General features: G+C 42.0%; 1 protein-coding gene across 1 annotated transcript in view; it reads left to right on the forward strand.

The window, feature by feature from the left end:
• Positions 1 to 12,746, forward strand: part of LOC102795912 (carnitine O-palmitoyltransferase 1, liver isoform-like) — a 57,977-nt gene that overhangs the window by 19,021 nt on the left and 26,210 nt on the right. The window contains exons 8-13 of the mRNA XM_087837235.1: positions 100 to 207; positions 2,252 to 2,339; positions 3,549 to 3,744; positions 6,974 to 7,162; positions 8,884 to 8,989; positions 11,241 to 11,357. Coding sequence (XP_087693361.1) covers positions 100 to 207; positions 2,252 to 2,339; positions 3,549 to 3,744; positions 6,974 to 7,162; positions 8,884 to 8,989; positions 11,241 to 11,357 — 804 coding nt within the window. The remainder of the gene's footprint in view (positions 1 to 99; positions 208 to 2,251; positions 2,340 to 3,548; positions 3,745 to 6,973; positions 7,163 to 8,883; positions 8,990 to 11,240; positions 11,358 to 12,746) is intronic.

Raw genomic sequence — 12,746 nt, forward strand, 5'->3', positions numbered from 1 at the left:
TAGAGATGATTTCATTCTCCTTCCTTTGGTTGTTAATCAAAAATCTTCTCATGGTTGTCTGTTAAAAAACATATTCTATCCCTTGTGTGGTCCTTCCAGGATTTTCTGTACGTGACACCAACCTCAGTGCAGGCGGCCAGGGCAGGGAACACGATCACTGCCCTGCTGCTCTACCGCCGCAAGGTGAACCGGGAGGAACTGAAGCCGGTGAGGCTGCACACATTTCTGCAGATTGGAAAAATAATGCAATGGCGTGTGTTTGCGTCTGTTGCGCTATTTGTTTTTAAAATTTAAAAAAAATTTAAAATTCTGATGATACCTATCGCTGTCAGATTCTTAAAAATCTTCCAAGTTTGCATCAGTAATCTTAAGAAGGTCAGTGTCCCTCAGGCTGAAATGATGAGCTCCTGTTTTATTATGTTGACCAGAATGTATTCAAAGTTCAGATTCAGTTTTAATACAGAGGCGTTAAATGGAAATATTGCATTAATATTGTGGCGTTGCTTTTAAACACATGGTCTCAGATGTAATTGGCCTGATATGAATAAAAGACAATAGTTTTTTTTTTCTCAAAGATATTTTTATTAAATTGAAGTAACAAAGAAAAACAGATACACACAGAATTGTTAAACAACAAACACGTAGGTTTCACGATGACTGTTTGAACTGAATCAGGATACTTTATTAACCCCGAAGGAAATTATGGGTTACAGCAGGAGGCATGCTAAATCGCACATGTGCATTTACAAAGGAACCTTATGACCAAACATACTTTAGGGAGACATGTCAGACTGATGGGAAAAAAACAACGAAAATACACAACATGAGGTGAGAGGAGGAGGGGGGAAAAAACCTCCACTCAGACTGAGCTCCTAATGGGAGAACAGTTTGAGAACAGAAAAAAACAATACACAAGACTGTCAATACACCACAGACACACAAGATAAGCAACAGTGGTGGGTAAAGGGTGAGGGAGAGCCGGTGTAGACGGCGCATGCTTGTGTGTGTCCTTGGCTCAGCCAGGCTAAGTAAACAGTCTTCCAGCCGACCCAGGTGGCTTTGCGTAGGATAGGAAGGAACAGAAATAATAGAATACAGATTAATGACACTCACATATCTTGTAATTGCGTTAAGCAGTTTACCCCCCTACCCATACCACATATTAGCCCTATCCCTCAGGACAAGTACAAAAACAAAAACCAGAAACAAAAACAAACAAACAAAAAACGCCATCGCAAGTACAACAGGACAAAGCAGAACAAAATAAAACAAACACAAAAAACATAAAGGCCCTTTCACAGCGGAAACAGCATGTGCTGCTAATGCTAACTGCTAACTAAAAGCCAAGGATCCAGAATTTGTTGCGCTGGCTGCTGAGCTCTGTGGGGTTTCGCGGCACCTCTACGTGCACTAGATGCGCCTGCTCCCTGTCGTTTCTATCTCTGTTGAAAAGGCTCTGGAGTAGCCCGTACTGGGGGTCTCTGTATAAGCAGGTTAACCTGTGACACCAAAAATAACCGAACTCGGACACACACAGACTGTTTTCCTTCGTGGTGATGAAGGGAATCGCTGGGCTGGCATGTAAAAAGGCATTTATTCTTTTAGGACCTGCAGCTCAGTAAAGCACCCCTCCAACAGCCAAACCCATCTGTTCTCTGATTGAATTGTTAATAAAATTGAATTGAATTTCGCCAATTTGGTCAGTTTTCAGGATACAAGCTCAACCTATATAAGTGAGTTGTTTCCTGTGGATGGAAGGGCACCAGTGTATGACTATACTCCTCCACTTTAAAATAGCAGGAGATCAGTTTACATGTAAAAATATAACGATATGCTCTGGCAGACTTGGCTCTATGGTCTTAAAGGGTTAAAGTTATGCATTAAGGTGCTTTCCTGCAGGAAGGTGTAATGTTGAGAGTAAAAAGTCCTAAACTTTAATTTTGGAAGGTAGTCCACAGCCCATTGTGTAATATGGGTGCACATGCCTTTGATAGTCAGTTTATTCTGGCAGTGACTCTTGTTTCCTGAGGTTCTGCAGAACCTTCGATGTGCTCCAAAATCGTCTGTCTACTACCCACCTTGCTTTTTTACAGCTCCCCTTCAAAGAGAGCAACAGACGGGTGCAGCCGTCTGTCGCGGCTGAATTTAGTGATTATGTGAAATACTTTGTGTTATCTAGTGAGGGTCACATGGTTTAGTGTCCATCTAAAACAAATGGAAAATAGCCAGTGTGTTTGTGTCTTTGCTGTAGAGCCGCGTTCCGGGTACCGTCATCCCCCTGTGTGCTGCTCAGTGTGAGAGGATGTTCAACACAACACGCACACCAGGAGTCGAGACTGGTAACAAACACACTCATACTCAGAGTAGATGCAGCACATAAACATGCACTTTGATTGTTGCAGTTGTGTTTCTCTCGCTCAAGTGTCTTTAATAAGGGAAGCTGTTTCTCTGCTAAATTCTATTAATTGGGCATATAATAGAAGAATAGCATTCTATTTCTATTACCTCACTGAAGCAGGATATGAGGATATTGAAGTAGCATTGTTGAAGTATAGTATTGAAGTTCATTATCAAGTACTAAATTATCATCGGAGGCTGATGCGCTCTTACACTCAGACATGTTTTGCATGTTTCCCTACTGTAGGGGTCTCTGCAAGCATACAGAGGGGGTACTCTGAGAGGGTCCAAGATGACAACTTTGGAATTCTATTAGAAACAGTCGATTTGTTTGTCAAAGCTGAATTCAGGGCAAACTATGCTAAATTAGCGTTTTTAGCTAGCAGCTACAATAAGCATAAAAGTTACCTTACGGCTATCATTTGTGAACATGACGCTTGTTCTTATACATGTAATACATTTATTACCAACCTGAGAGTTTATCCGCTGGTCATTCGACATGACGAATGACTTCTGAAGTCTTAATTCAGCTCAGGATGTAAGTTCCAAAAAATTGAATTTTGGAATTGAAACTGAATGGTGAGAAGTGAAACTGAAATTATTCGAGAGCTGAATTTTTAAAGGATAAAATGCAGTTTCAAAGCAAATCAATTCATTTTCAAACCATGAATTCAATTTCAAATTAGACTAATTCAAATTCAGTTTCTGATGGCACAGATTTCTGCCCATACTTGTCTTTTTACACACATTAGGCCATAGGTGTCAAACTCTGGCCCGTGGGCCAAATTTGGCCCGCAGCCTAATTACATTTGGCCCACAAAGCCATACCAAATTACTATTAGAGCTGGCCTACTGGTATTATACAGCTAATATATATATTGTTTAGTATTAAGCTTTGCTTGTTCCATATTCACTTTTTCAGCAAAACGTGTTTGAGTCCATAAGAAAAGATTCATTCTTATATCTGGAGGAATAAATATATTTCAATAAATATTAATGTTAGCCCACGACTTTGTTCCAGTTTTGAATTTTGGCCCACTGTGTATTTGAGTTTGACACCCCTGCGTTAGGCAATGTAAACACATCTCATGGTTATATCTTATTGTTGTTGCAGACTGTATAATATGGCACGGCCCTACTCTTTTTCACAGATGTGCTCCAGCACTGGCTAGACAGCGAGTTTGTAGCAGTGTACCACAGGGGGCGCTATTTTCGCCTATGGGTATACCAGGCAGGCCGCCTGCTGTCCCCCAGGGAGATTGAACACCAGGTCCAGAGAATCCTGGATGACGCTTCACCCCCGCTTCCTGGAGAGGAGAAGCTGGGAGCTCTCACTGCTGGAGACAGGTGCGTACAAAGTGGCAGCCCCCTATCATCCTGATATGCTTACTACTGATTACTACTATTGACATGGCAGCAGCAAGCGTGCTGCTGTTTGAATTTTCTAAATGTCGGGGAAAAGCGGGTGACGTCACATGCCTTTTTATCCCTTTTTATATACAGGCTATAGTAGGCGATTTAGATACATTTTCTAACTTGACTGTGAAATATTTGGGAGAAACATGAAAAGTTAATCACAGGTTCTAGTCTGTAATTAAGGAGTGGCATTGATAAGAGGTTATTTAAAACTGAATAAACCTTTTAAGGTTGACATCAACATTTTTCTTTCATTAAAATAAAATAATTTTTTTTTATTTCTTTACTGAAACACAGCCAGTTTGTATAAAGCTGTCTGAACCTGCTGTCTTTATATTTAGCAGGTTGCTCAGAGGCAGCTCGCAGAGACGAGCTACAGTGCGACCACTAGATGGCACCATAATATACTAATCAGAGCTCTAATACTAACGTGTAGACTCAGCTTTCATTTGAGAGTACCCAGTTTTAAGTTTGGCTTTGGAGTTTCAGCTCCTTAACATGTGCCGCTCACATGTGACAATTGACTCTAAGGCTGTTTCATATGAAAGTTCATTATGTCATTATCGATTAAGCAGATAAAAGGCTTGGATTTCATTTAAAGTTAGATCTTCCAAATGCAAGCAACATCCTGTGAACTAACAACATGCGGTCAAAAGAGCTCTCCATGCACAGGAAACATCCTTAAGCTGCTAAAACAGAAAAAACTATGCAAGAATTTGCTATAATATTAGAAGTGGCAAAATCTACAGTTTGGTACTTCCTGAGAGGGGAAAAAGCACGGGTAAATTCAGCAACGCAAAAAGACCCGGACGCCCACGGAGGACAACAATGGTTGATCCACAAGTCATTTCCATGGTTATGAGAAACCGCTTCACAAAAGCCAACCAAGTGAACAACACTTTCCCGGAGGTACGCGTATCGATGTCCGAGTCCACCATAAAGAGAAGACTGCATGAAAGTGAAGCCTCAAGAATAGATTGGAAAAATCCAAAGCACACCACATCATCTATAAAACTGTGTGATGGTTTGGGTTTGCATGGCTGCCACTGGCACTCATGAATTTTGAGGTGTTCGGAGACTCTCTGCTCAAATCCAGTTAAAAGCAGTCAAATTGATTAGATGGTGTTTCATCATACAGATGGACAGTGAGCCAAAGCAAGCCAGGAGTTTATTAAAGCAAAGAAGTGGGATGTTCAGCCACCTGCTCGTTTTCCTGCTTGTGGGCATCTTTAGTTGAGTGTGAAGGTTTCTAACTCTGCTCTCTTAATTCCTCAAAACCTAAAAAGTTTGGGTTGGCTTCACTGAAATGATTGAAAGCAAAACAGTGGAAATGAATCATGTGAACAGTAAGTGTAAATTAACTTTGGCTAGAAGAACTGATGAAGAAAAAAAAATGTAGGGATCAGCTCTTCAAGTTTATGCATGTTAGTATTTGTAATGTCTGTTGTACACATGGCTAGATTTCTTTTCCTAAGATGTAGAAGCATAAACAAAAACAAAACCAAGAAAGAGAGAGAGTGCAAAAGCTAACGTGTATCAGCAAATGGATTGTGACATGGTAATGGTAAATGGCCTGCATTTGACAGGCCATTTACCCCCTGAGCCACGGACCGTGGTTACAGATTGGGAAGGGTATCTGTAACCGGAAGGTCGCCGGTTCGATCCCCGGGCTTTCTGTCCTGGTCGTTTTGTCCTTGGGCGAGACACTTTACCCTACCGCCTACTGGTGTTGGCCAGAGGGGCTGATGGTGCGATATGGCAGCCTCGCTTCTGTCAGTCTGCCCCAGGGCAGCTGTGGCTACAACCGTAGCTGCCTCCACCAGTGTGTGAATGTGAGAGTGAATGAATAGTGGTATTGTAAAGCGCTTTGGGTGCCTTGAAAAGCGCTATATAAATCCAATCTATTATTATTATTATTATTATTATTATTTGTATGGCGCTTTACTCAGTCCCTAAGGACCCCAAAGCGCTTTACACTACATTCAGTCGTTCACCCGTTCACTCTCACATTCACACACTGGCAATGGTAAGCTACATTGTAGCCACAGCCACCCTGGGGCGCACTGACAGAGGCGAGGCTGCCGGACACTGGCGCCACCGGGCCCTCTGACCACCGAGGATATTTGGCATGCAGCCAGGAGGCAGCCTGGGATCGAACCACCGACCTTCTGATTAGCGGCTGATTATTAGGCTCTGCCACCTGAGCTACAATTTCACCTGAGAAATAAGTGTGCTGGTGAACTGTTTGCCTTTGACGTGTGAAAAAAACACACGAAACACCCACATGTCAGTGTGTTGTTAATGCCCTCACTCACTGATAGAAATCTATGCATACTGATTTTCAGCTCACATGATTTAACTTTCAATTGCACTTTTCTCCAAAGGCCATTAAGATTTGGCATATATGCACGTCTCGCTCTCTTCAGGATTCCCTGTTGTGATTAAAGCTAAATATTGTTGTGTATGTTAAATCTGTTTTAGACTGGGTGCCTTTAGCAGGCGCTCCCATCCTGTTACTAGTCTCGTGCTGGTTTGTTTTCTGGTATGATCAGTATTGTGCATAATTAACAAACAGATGGAAATGACATCAGAACTACAGTCTGGATATGGTGCTGCCTACACATTATGCATGGCTTAAAGCAAACAAAGTGTGAAAAGTGCCACCAACGTGCTTAGCAGGAACAGTCCGATGAGCCTTTGCATTAATGGCCCGTCCGTCAAGCTGTGTGTATTACTAAAGTAGTGAGCCGACCAGCAAATCGGACACAGTACGAGATTTTAGAAAACATCACTGGGCTTTTGTCCAAGAACTGTCATCTGATTTTGACATTTGCATCACACGCTGATGTCTTTGACTGTGTGAAACTTTTTCGGGAGCTTCAGTCTGCTTGATGGAAACAATAGTTTGATGTTTTGTGAGTTTTCAGATTGTCTTAAGTTATCTTAGAGTGGACTAAGTACTTGAGAAGGATGCAGTGTTTAGTGAAGTACGTTTTCTCATAATTGTTATGGAGCGTCTGCAGTTTCCGCTGAGTTAAGCCTTCTGTGAACTTTCTCCACTTCCGAGGCTCTTTTAGTACTTTGTTTTAGGGCAATTGTGCAAAAAGACTTGCTGACTGTGAGTACGGATTTATAATATATCCATGTCATCTCCTCCCAGAATCCCTTGGGCTCAGATGAGGAAGCAGTACTTCAGCTCTGGGGTCAACAAGAGATCGCTGGATACCATTGAGAGGGCGGCCTTCTTTGTAACCTTGGATGACGAGGAGCAAGGCATGAGGGGAGATGACCCAGAGGGGAACTTGGACAGCTACGCCAAGTCTCTGCTTCATGGGAAATGTTATGACAGGTGAGGAGGTCACTAAGGAACGTGTGGGGAGGGGTTTATGGATCTGGTATATTTAAAACCGTGTTTGGTGCCTTCAAGAGCCTAACTGCAGTAAGCATTGTATAAAAATGTGAAAGTGAAGGTAGATTTGTAGCATTATTTGGTTCATCATGGAGACAAAAGATACTTCATCACATCACCACTTCGAGTAGATTACATACCCATGGGAATGCTCTGGGAATACTGTGGCAACTGATCGCTTCATAGTCAGTCCATGCAAGAATGATGTAATGTGATGCTGATGTTTTCACATAGGAAAATGATCTCCATGCATATAAGATCTTGGCTAATCGTGGTCCATCTTATTGTAAAGACCTGAAAGCACCATGTTACTCTAAACGAGTACTTCACTCAGTGCCTCCGAGGATATTTAAAAGTAGGATGAGGTAGCACCTTCAGCCTTTAGGCCCCTCTTCAGCTCCAAGTTTGGATTAGTGAGACGGACACTTTCTCTGCATTTAAGATTAGGTTTAAACTTTCCATTTTTATAAATCATATAGTTAGGGCTGAGTCACATGACCCTTAACACCCCATGCCTTAGTTGCAGGGGGAGAGTGTTCGCACTGTTGCCAAGTGCTAGCTCATAAGCTCATATCATTGGACTTTCTTGTAGGGGCCATGAGGTGACTGTTGTTTTGATTTGGACACTTAATAGGGACAAATTTGATAAATACTGCAAAAAATGGACTGAATTTACTAAACTATTGAGCTCAGATTGTAAGAGTGGAAGAGTACTCCACACACGCCTGCACACACACCAAACATCTCCACCTCTGCTAGACACTTTTTTATGCTTTGTTTTGGTGTCTTTTGTCAGTTCATTCAATCATGTGTCAAAAACATACTGGTTAGCGTGGCAACATTTGTACATAATAATGGCTGGTTTCACCTGAAATACCAACAGAGTAGTGCACAGGATGGCAGGAGATTAGTGAAGTGAAACAAAAATATAGTAATCAGTAGAGCAGGGCGATATGACCAAAAATATTTATCACAATATACTTTTGAAAATTTGCAATAACGATATAACTGACGATATAATTGACACTAGACAAAATTCTTTACAACTCCACAACTTTATTAGTGCAAAAAACCCAAAAAATCATCAATGTATTTTCACTTAAACAAGCAGCTGTTTTTTATGTGCATTAAAGTTATATAAAAATGTAACAGTGCAAATTCCTGTCTGACAGTTTAACCAAAAGGCATTTCTGTGATTACTCCACTTCTCACAGGCCTCAGGCTGCCAACGATTCTCCTTTGGTTTGTGATGGTGACATAAACCACTATCAGACATGTAAAATTAAAGGATTGTGATGAATCCTTTATTTAATCCTTTACTTTCTTCATTGAATTTCAGCTACAGACACCAAACAGACACCTGAGGCTGATCTGGACTCCACACAGGAAACCTTGACAGAAAGGATTGACAGATTTAAAGTTTGTCTCGCAGGGTAGTCGTCTAAACTAAATGCGTTTTTAAGAATACAAAATCTGCATGGCATCGGCATCATTGTTGTTGTGACACTGGTTATAGACCAGAGATATGTTCCAGTCTGTTTTGTCTGGTCTAAAGCCAGGATTCTTATTTCTGCATCTGCGACTCGACTCGGGTGGCACCCTTTACACAAGCTGTGGCAACACGCATCTCCTTTTACGCTTTATCTTCTCTCCTCTCCCAGGTGGTTTGATAAATCCTTCTCCGTTGTGATCTACAAGAATGGGAAGAGCGGGCTGAATGCAGAGCACTCCTGGGCTGATGCACCAACTGTAGCGCACCTTTGGGAGGTGATCCTTGGTCTTATTTCTGAATTTGTGCTGACATGCATTTATCACACAGGGATTGCACAGCTGCGAGTTGAAAGTTCCAGAAGGAGCCAGTTCCAGGAACTGATTGTGTTACAGTATTATCTTAGAAAGCACAGCAAAGAGGAAGTGACACTTACAGGGACACAGTCAGACTTGAACTAATGGCCTTCAACACCCACCATTTTTACCACAGTGAGATAAAAGCAAGACTAAAACATGCTTTCTGATAATATTAGCAGCATTTATTAATTTGACTTGATATAAGAAGCAAAACTACTAAGACTGCAGAAATCTGTGTTTCAGTTACATGGTGATGTTTAAGAATGAATATTTCTAACCCTGAGTTAAGAAGAGAGGAGAGCAGAGATTATCTTTAGGCAGCAGTATGGTTTCACGCTGAGAAAGAGCATCTTAAACTGCATGTTTGATGGTGGAGAAAGTCAGAAGGAGCTGCACTGGGTTTGTGGATCTAGAGAAAGCGTCTGATGGGGTACCAAAAGAGGAATTTTCATTGGCAGTGAGAAGAATGGACAGATTTAGAAATGAGTACATCAGAGGAACCGCTTGGGTCGAGCATTTTGGAGGAAAGGTGCTTTGGACATGTGCAGGGGAGGGATGGTGGCTATATCAGATATAAGCAATGTTCCCTCTAAGCTACCCTCTGATTGTGCACTGCTGGCACGCTCTCTGCACACAGAAAAAAAATCTAACCTGAACTGAAATTAAAATTAATACTTTAACAATTCTGTTTTGCAGTTTTAATCAGTCAGTGACTGGCTGCTCCCGTATGGGATTACAACGATGCCACCTTATCCCATAGTCCAGCCAATAATGCGATTCACATTCGTGTATACGCAGCTCTTGGCAGCATCGTCTTGAATGACGGGGTCTCTGATCGGGATGTCGACGCCAGAGTAGGGAAGGCAGCTGGTGTCCTGCGACGTCTCCAACCTATTTGGAACTCGACCTCCCTGAATGTTAGGGTCACGATCAGACTACTGAACTCTATCGTCTCCCCTACTGCACTTTACGCTAGTGAAACCTGGCGCTCAACAAGTGCAATTATTCAACACCTGAACGTGCTTCTTCAACGTGGCCTGCGGCGAATCCTGAGAATTTCCTACCGGGACCGAATAACAAATGAGGAGGTCCTACGAAGAGGAGGCACCCGCCCGTTAGCCGATGTTGTCGCAGAAAGACGCTTCCGCTTTGCGGGCCATATTTTACGCCTACCCCCTCATCGCCCAGCTAAGATTGCCATGACATGGCGTCCACGCACTGGCAAGCGAAAGCAAGGCCGACCAAAGACCACATGGCGTCGAACATTCATGGACGATCTGAGAACTGTCGACATTGCCTGGGACGAAGCTGAAGCAGTCGCTGCTGACCGACATCGATGGAGATAACTAGCTGCCCGATGCGCCGCCCGGCGTAGGAGGAAATAAGTGCTAATATACGCTGCTAATCAACGTGGTTGACAGGCTATGACAGCGTCCTCATGTGCCGACACCGGTGTTTTAGCAAAGCGGCTGATGTGGAGTGAAGCCACGTTAATGACAACGTGTACAACCATTGGAGATGTGAGCAGGACAGACGGAACAACTGACGGGAAAAATTTATACCAGTTTTTAAATTGTGTTGATCGGCCACGTAAAACCAGAGTTATGATAAAAATATCTGCAATCTTTGGTTTTCTTCCTGAATACTGTCGTTGTTTATATTTACTGCGGGAAGAAACGGTAAAAACAGCATTTTATAAGGAAAACGCTCGAAAGCCTGTGAGCAAAAACAAAAAAAACCCGCCCAGCCTTTCCTATTGGTGGAAAAATGTACCATGTCGACCAATCAAAAAATGATATGGCAACATGTCATTTAGTTGTTTAGGGAGGGGGAAGTTTTAGGAGTGACGGCGGCGTGTTTGAGATGTGAGAGATTTGCGACGTTTAGCACAAATCTTGTGTAGTTAGTGTGTAGTGTAATCAATAGTTTTGAAATGTAACATTTAGTGTTAACCGATTTAACTGATTAACAATTGTAGATAATCAGTTAATCAAGTGCATTAGCAGCAACTTAAAAAATGCTTATGCTGAGTTTTCAAGCACTCATCATCTCTCTTGTATTTTTGTGTCGTCCATTTATAATGGGGTACATTTTTCAAGTATGGCTGTGCTAACTCTCATACTAAATCTCAATAATCTTTTCCTTCCCTATTATTTATTTTTTCCTCCAGTACACGCTGGCCACAGATGCCTTTCAGCTAGGCTACACCGAGGACGGCCACTGTAAAGGCGATGTGGAGCCTTCTCTACCCCAACCTCAGAGACTTGCCTGGAACATCCCGGCAGAGGTAGGAATGCTGGGCAAGATGTGTGTGTGTCTGATTAGTGTGAAACTGCCCTCACTCGTCTCAAGATGTGGCAAAGTAACTTTGTGCAGGTTGTGTGTGTATATATGATGTATGCATGTAGTCTTGACACCATGTTAGACCATCTTGCCCTTACAGACTCTAGTCTGATGTACATCAGATGTGATTTATGTCTCACTGTTTAGTCTGAAGGTTCTCAGTCATGCAGGTGATGGTAGTCTAAGGAGCTTGGGAAAAAAGGCATCTGAACTTCTTGAAGTTACTTGAAGACGTTTCACCTCTTATCTGAGAAGCTTTCAGTTTTAGGGTCAAATGGTGGAGTGTCTCCCCAAGAGGGTCATAAACCCCCTGTTGATCCTCTACCTTATCGCACAAGTCAAGGTGTGAAAATAGGTGTAGGTCACAGTCAGCCAGGGTTTCGGGTGAGCTCACTATGAAATGATTTCCTGAAGTCAAAAGGCCCAGGGTGTGAATGGGCATTAAGGCGTCTGGGAAATGATCTCAAAACTGGATTATAGATGGCAGTTGGTGTGGTGAGCCAGCGCCTCTGTTCAAAGATGGCCGTTCACAGTGGACATAGATGGTTTCTATGAACCTGAATGTCTTTCCATTTCGAACAGTCCTGGGTTGGCTTTGGCATTTCTTGATCATGTTCTTCTCTGCATGATGCAGCGTTTTTATGTTGAAGAATATTATTCTGAAATCTGTAAGGGATTTTTTTGCATTTTTTTTCACTTGCAGTCAGATTACCAGGTGGTGGTTAACCAGTCTCTAGGCCTGCGTGACTGAGACCTTGGCTGACAGTGAGAGCACTGTCAGAGTATAAGACCAGCTCAGCAGTTTGAGGGGTGAATTTTAACTGATGGTGCAATTAATGACCCCATCTTCCTCATCAGGATTTGACTGAAACTAGAGCTGGGCGATATAAGATTTTTCCATATCACGATATATATCACGATATAAGCCAAATAACTATATTTGTAAGATTTAAATGTGCCGTTGCTCACAAGTAAAATGTGAAATAATCAGAAGCTTGTTTTGATTTAAATATTTATTTCCCATAATAAGTTCAACAGGGTAGATGTACTTAAGGAACATGAGACTTTTTCAGATAAAGGCAAATATTGCAAACTACACAAAAGGCAGCCGCTAAAGCGTTTACGTTTCAAAACAGAACAAACGAAACAGACTAAATTGTCAATTCCACTTAGAAACAAAATATTAATTCTAAAAATAAATCTTAGTTTGTTTTACAGAAGAACAAAATTGACTAACTTTTGTCAACATCAAATAAACTGAGAACTAAAAGGAAATTCTTGATCTCTCCTTGTTGTATAGCTCAGCTTTTCAAACAGTTTTAACAGTTACTTT

The sequence above is a fragment of the Neolamprologus brichardi genome, unplaced genomic scaffold (genome assembly GCF_056152115.1).
Source record: "Neolamprologus brichardi isolate AB-2024 unplaced genomic scaffold, ASM5615211v1 NODE_ptg000031l+_length_7269946_cov_1, whole genome shotgun sequence".
Lineage (NCBI taxonomy): Eukaryota > Metazoa > Chordata > Actinopteri > Cichliformes > Cichlidae > Neolamprologus > Neolamprologus brichardi.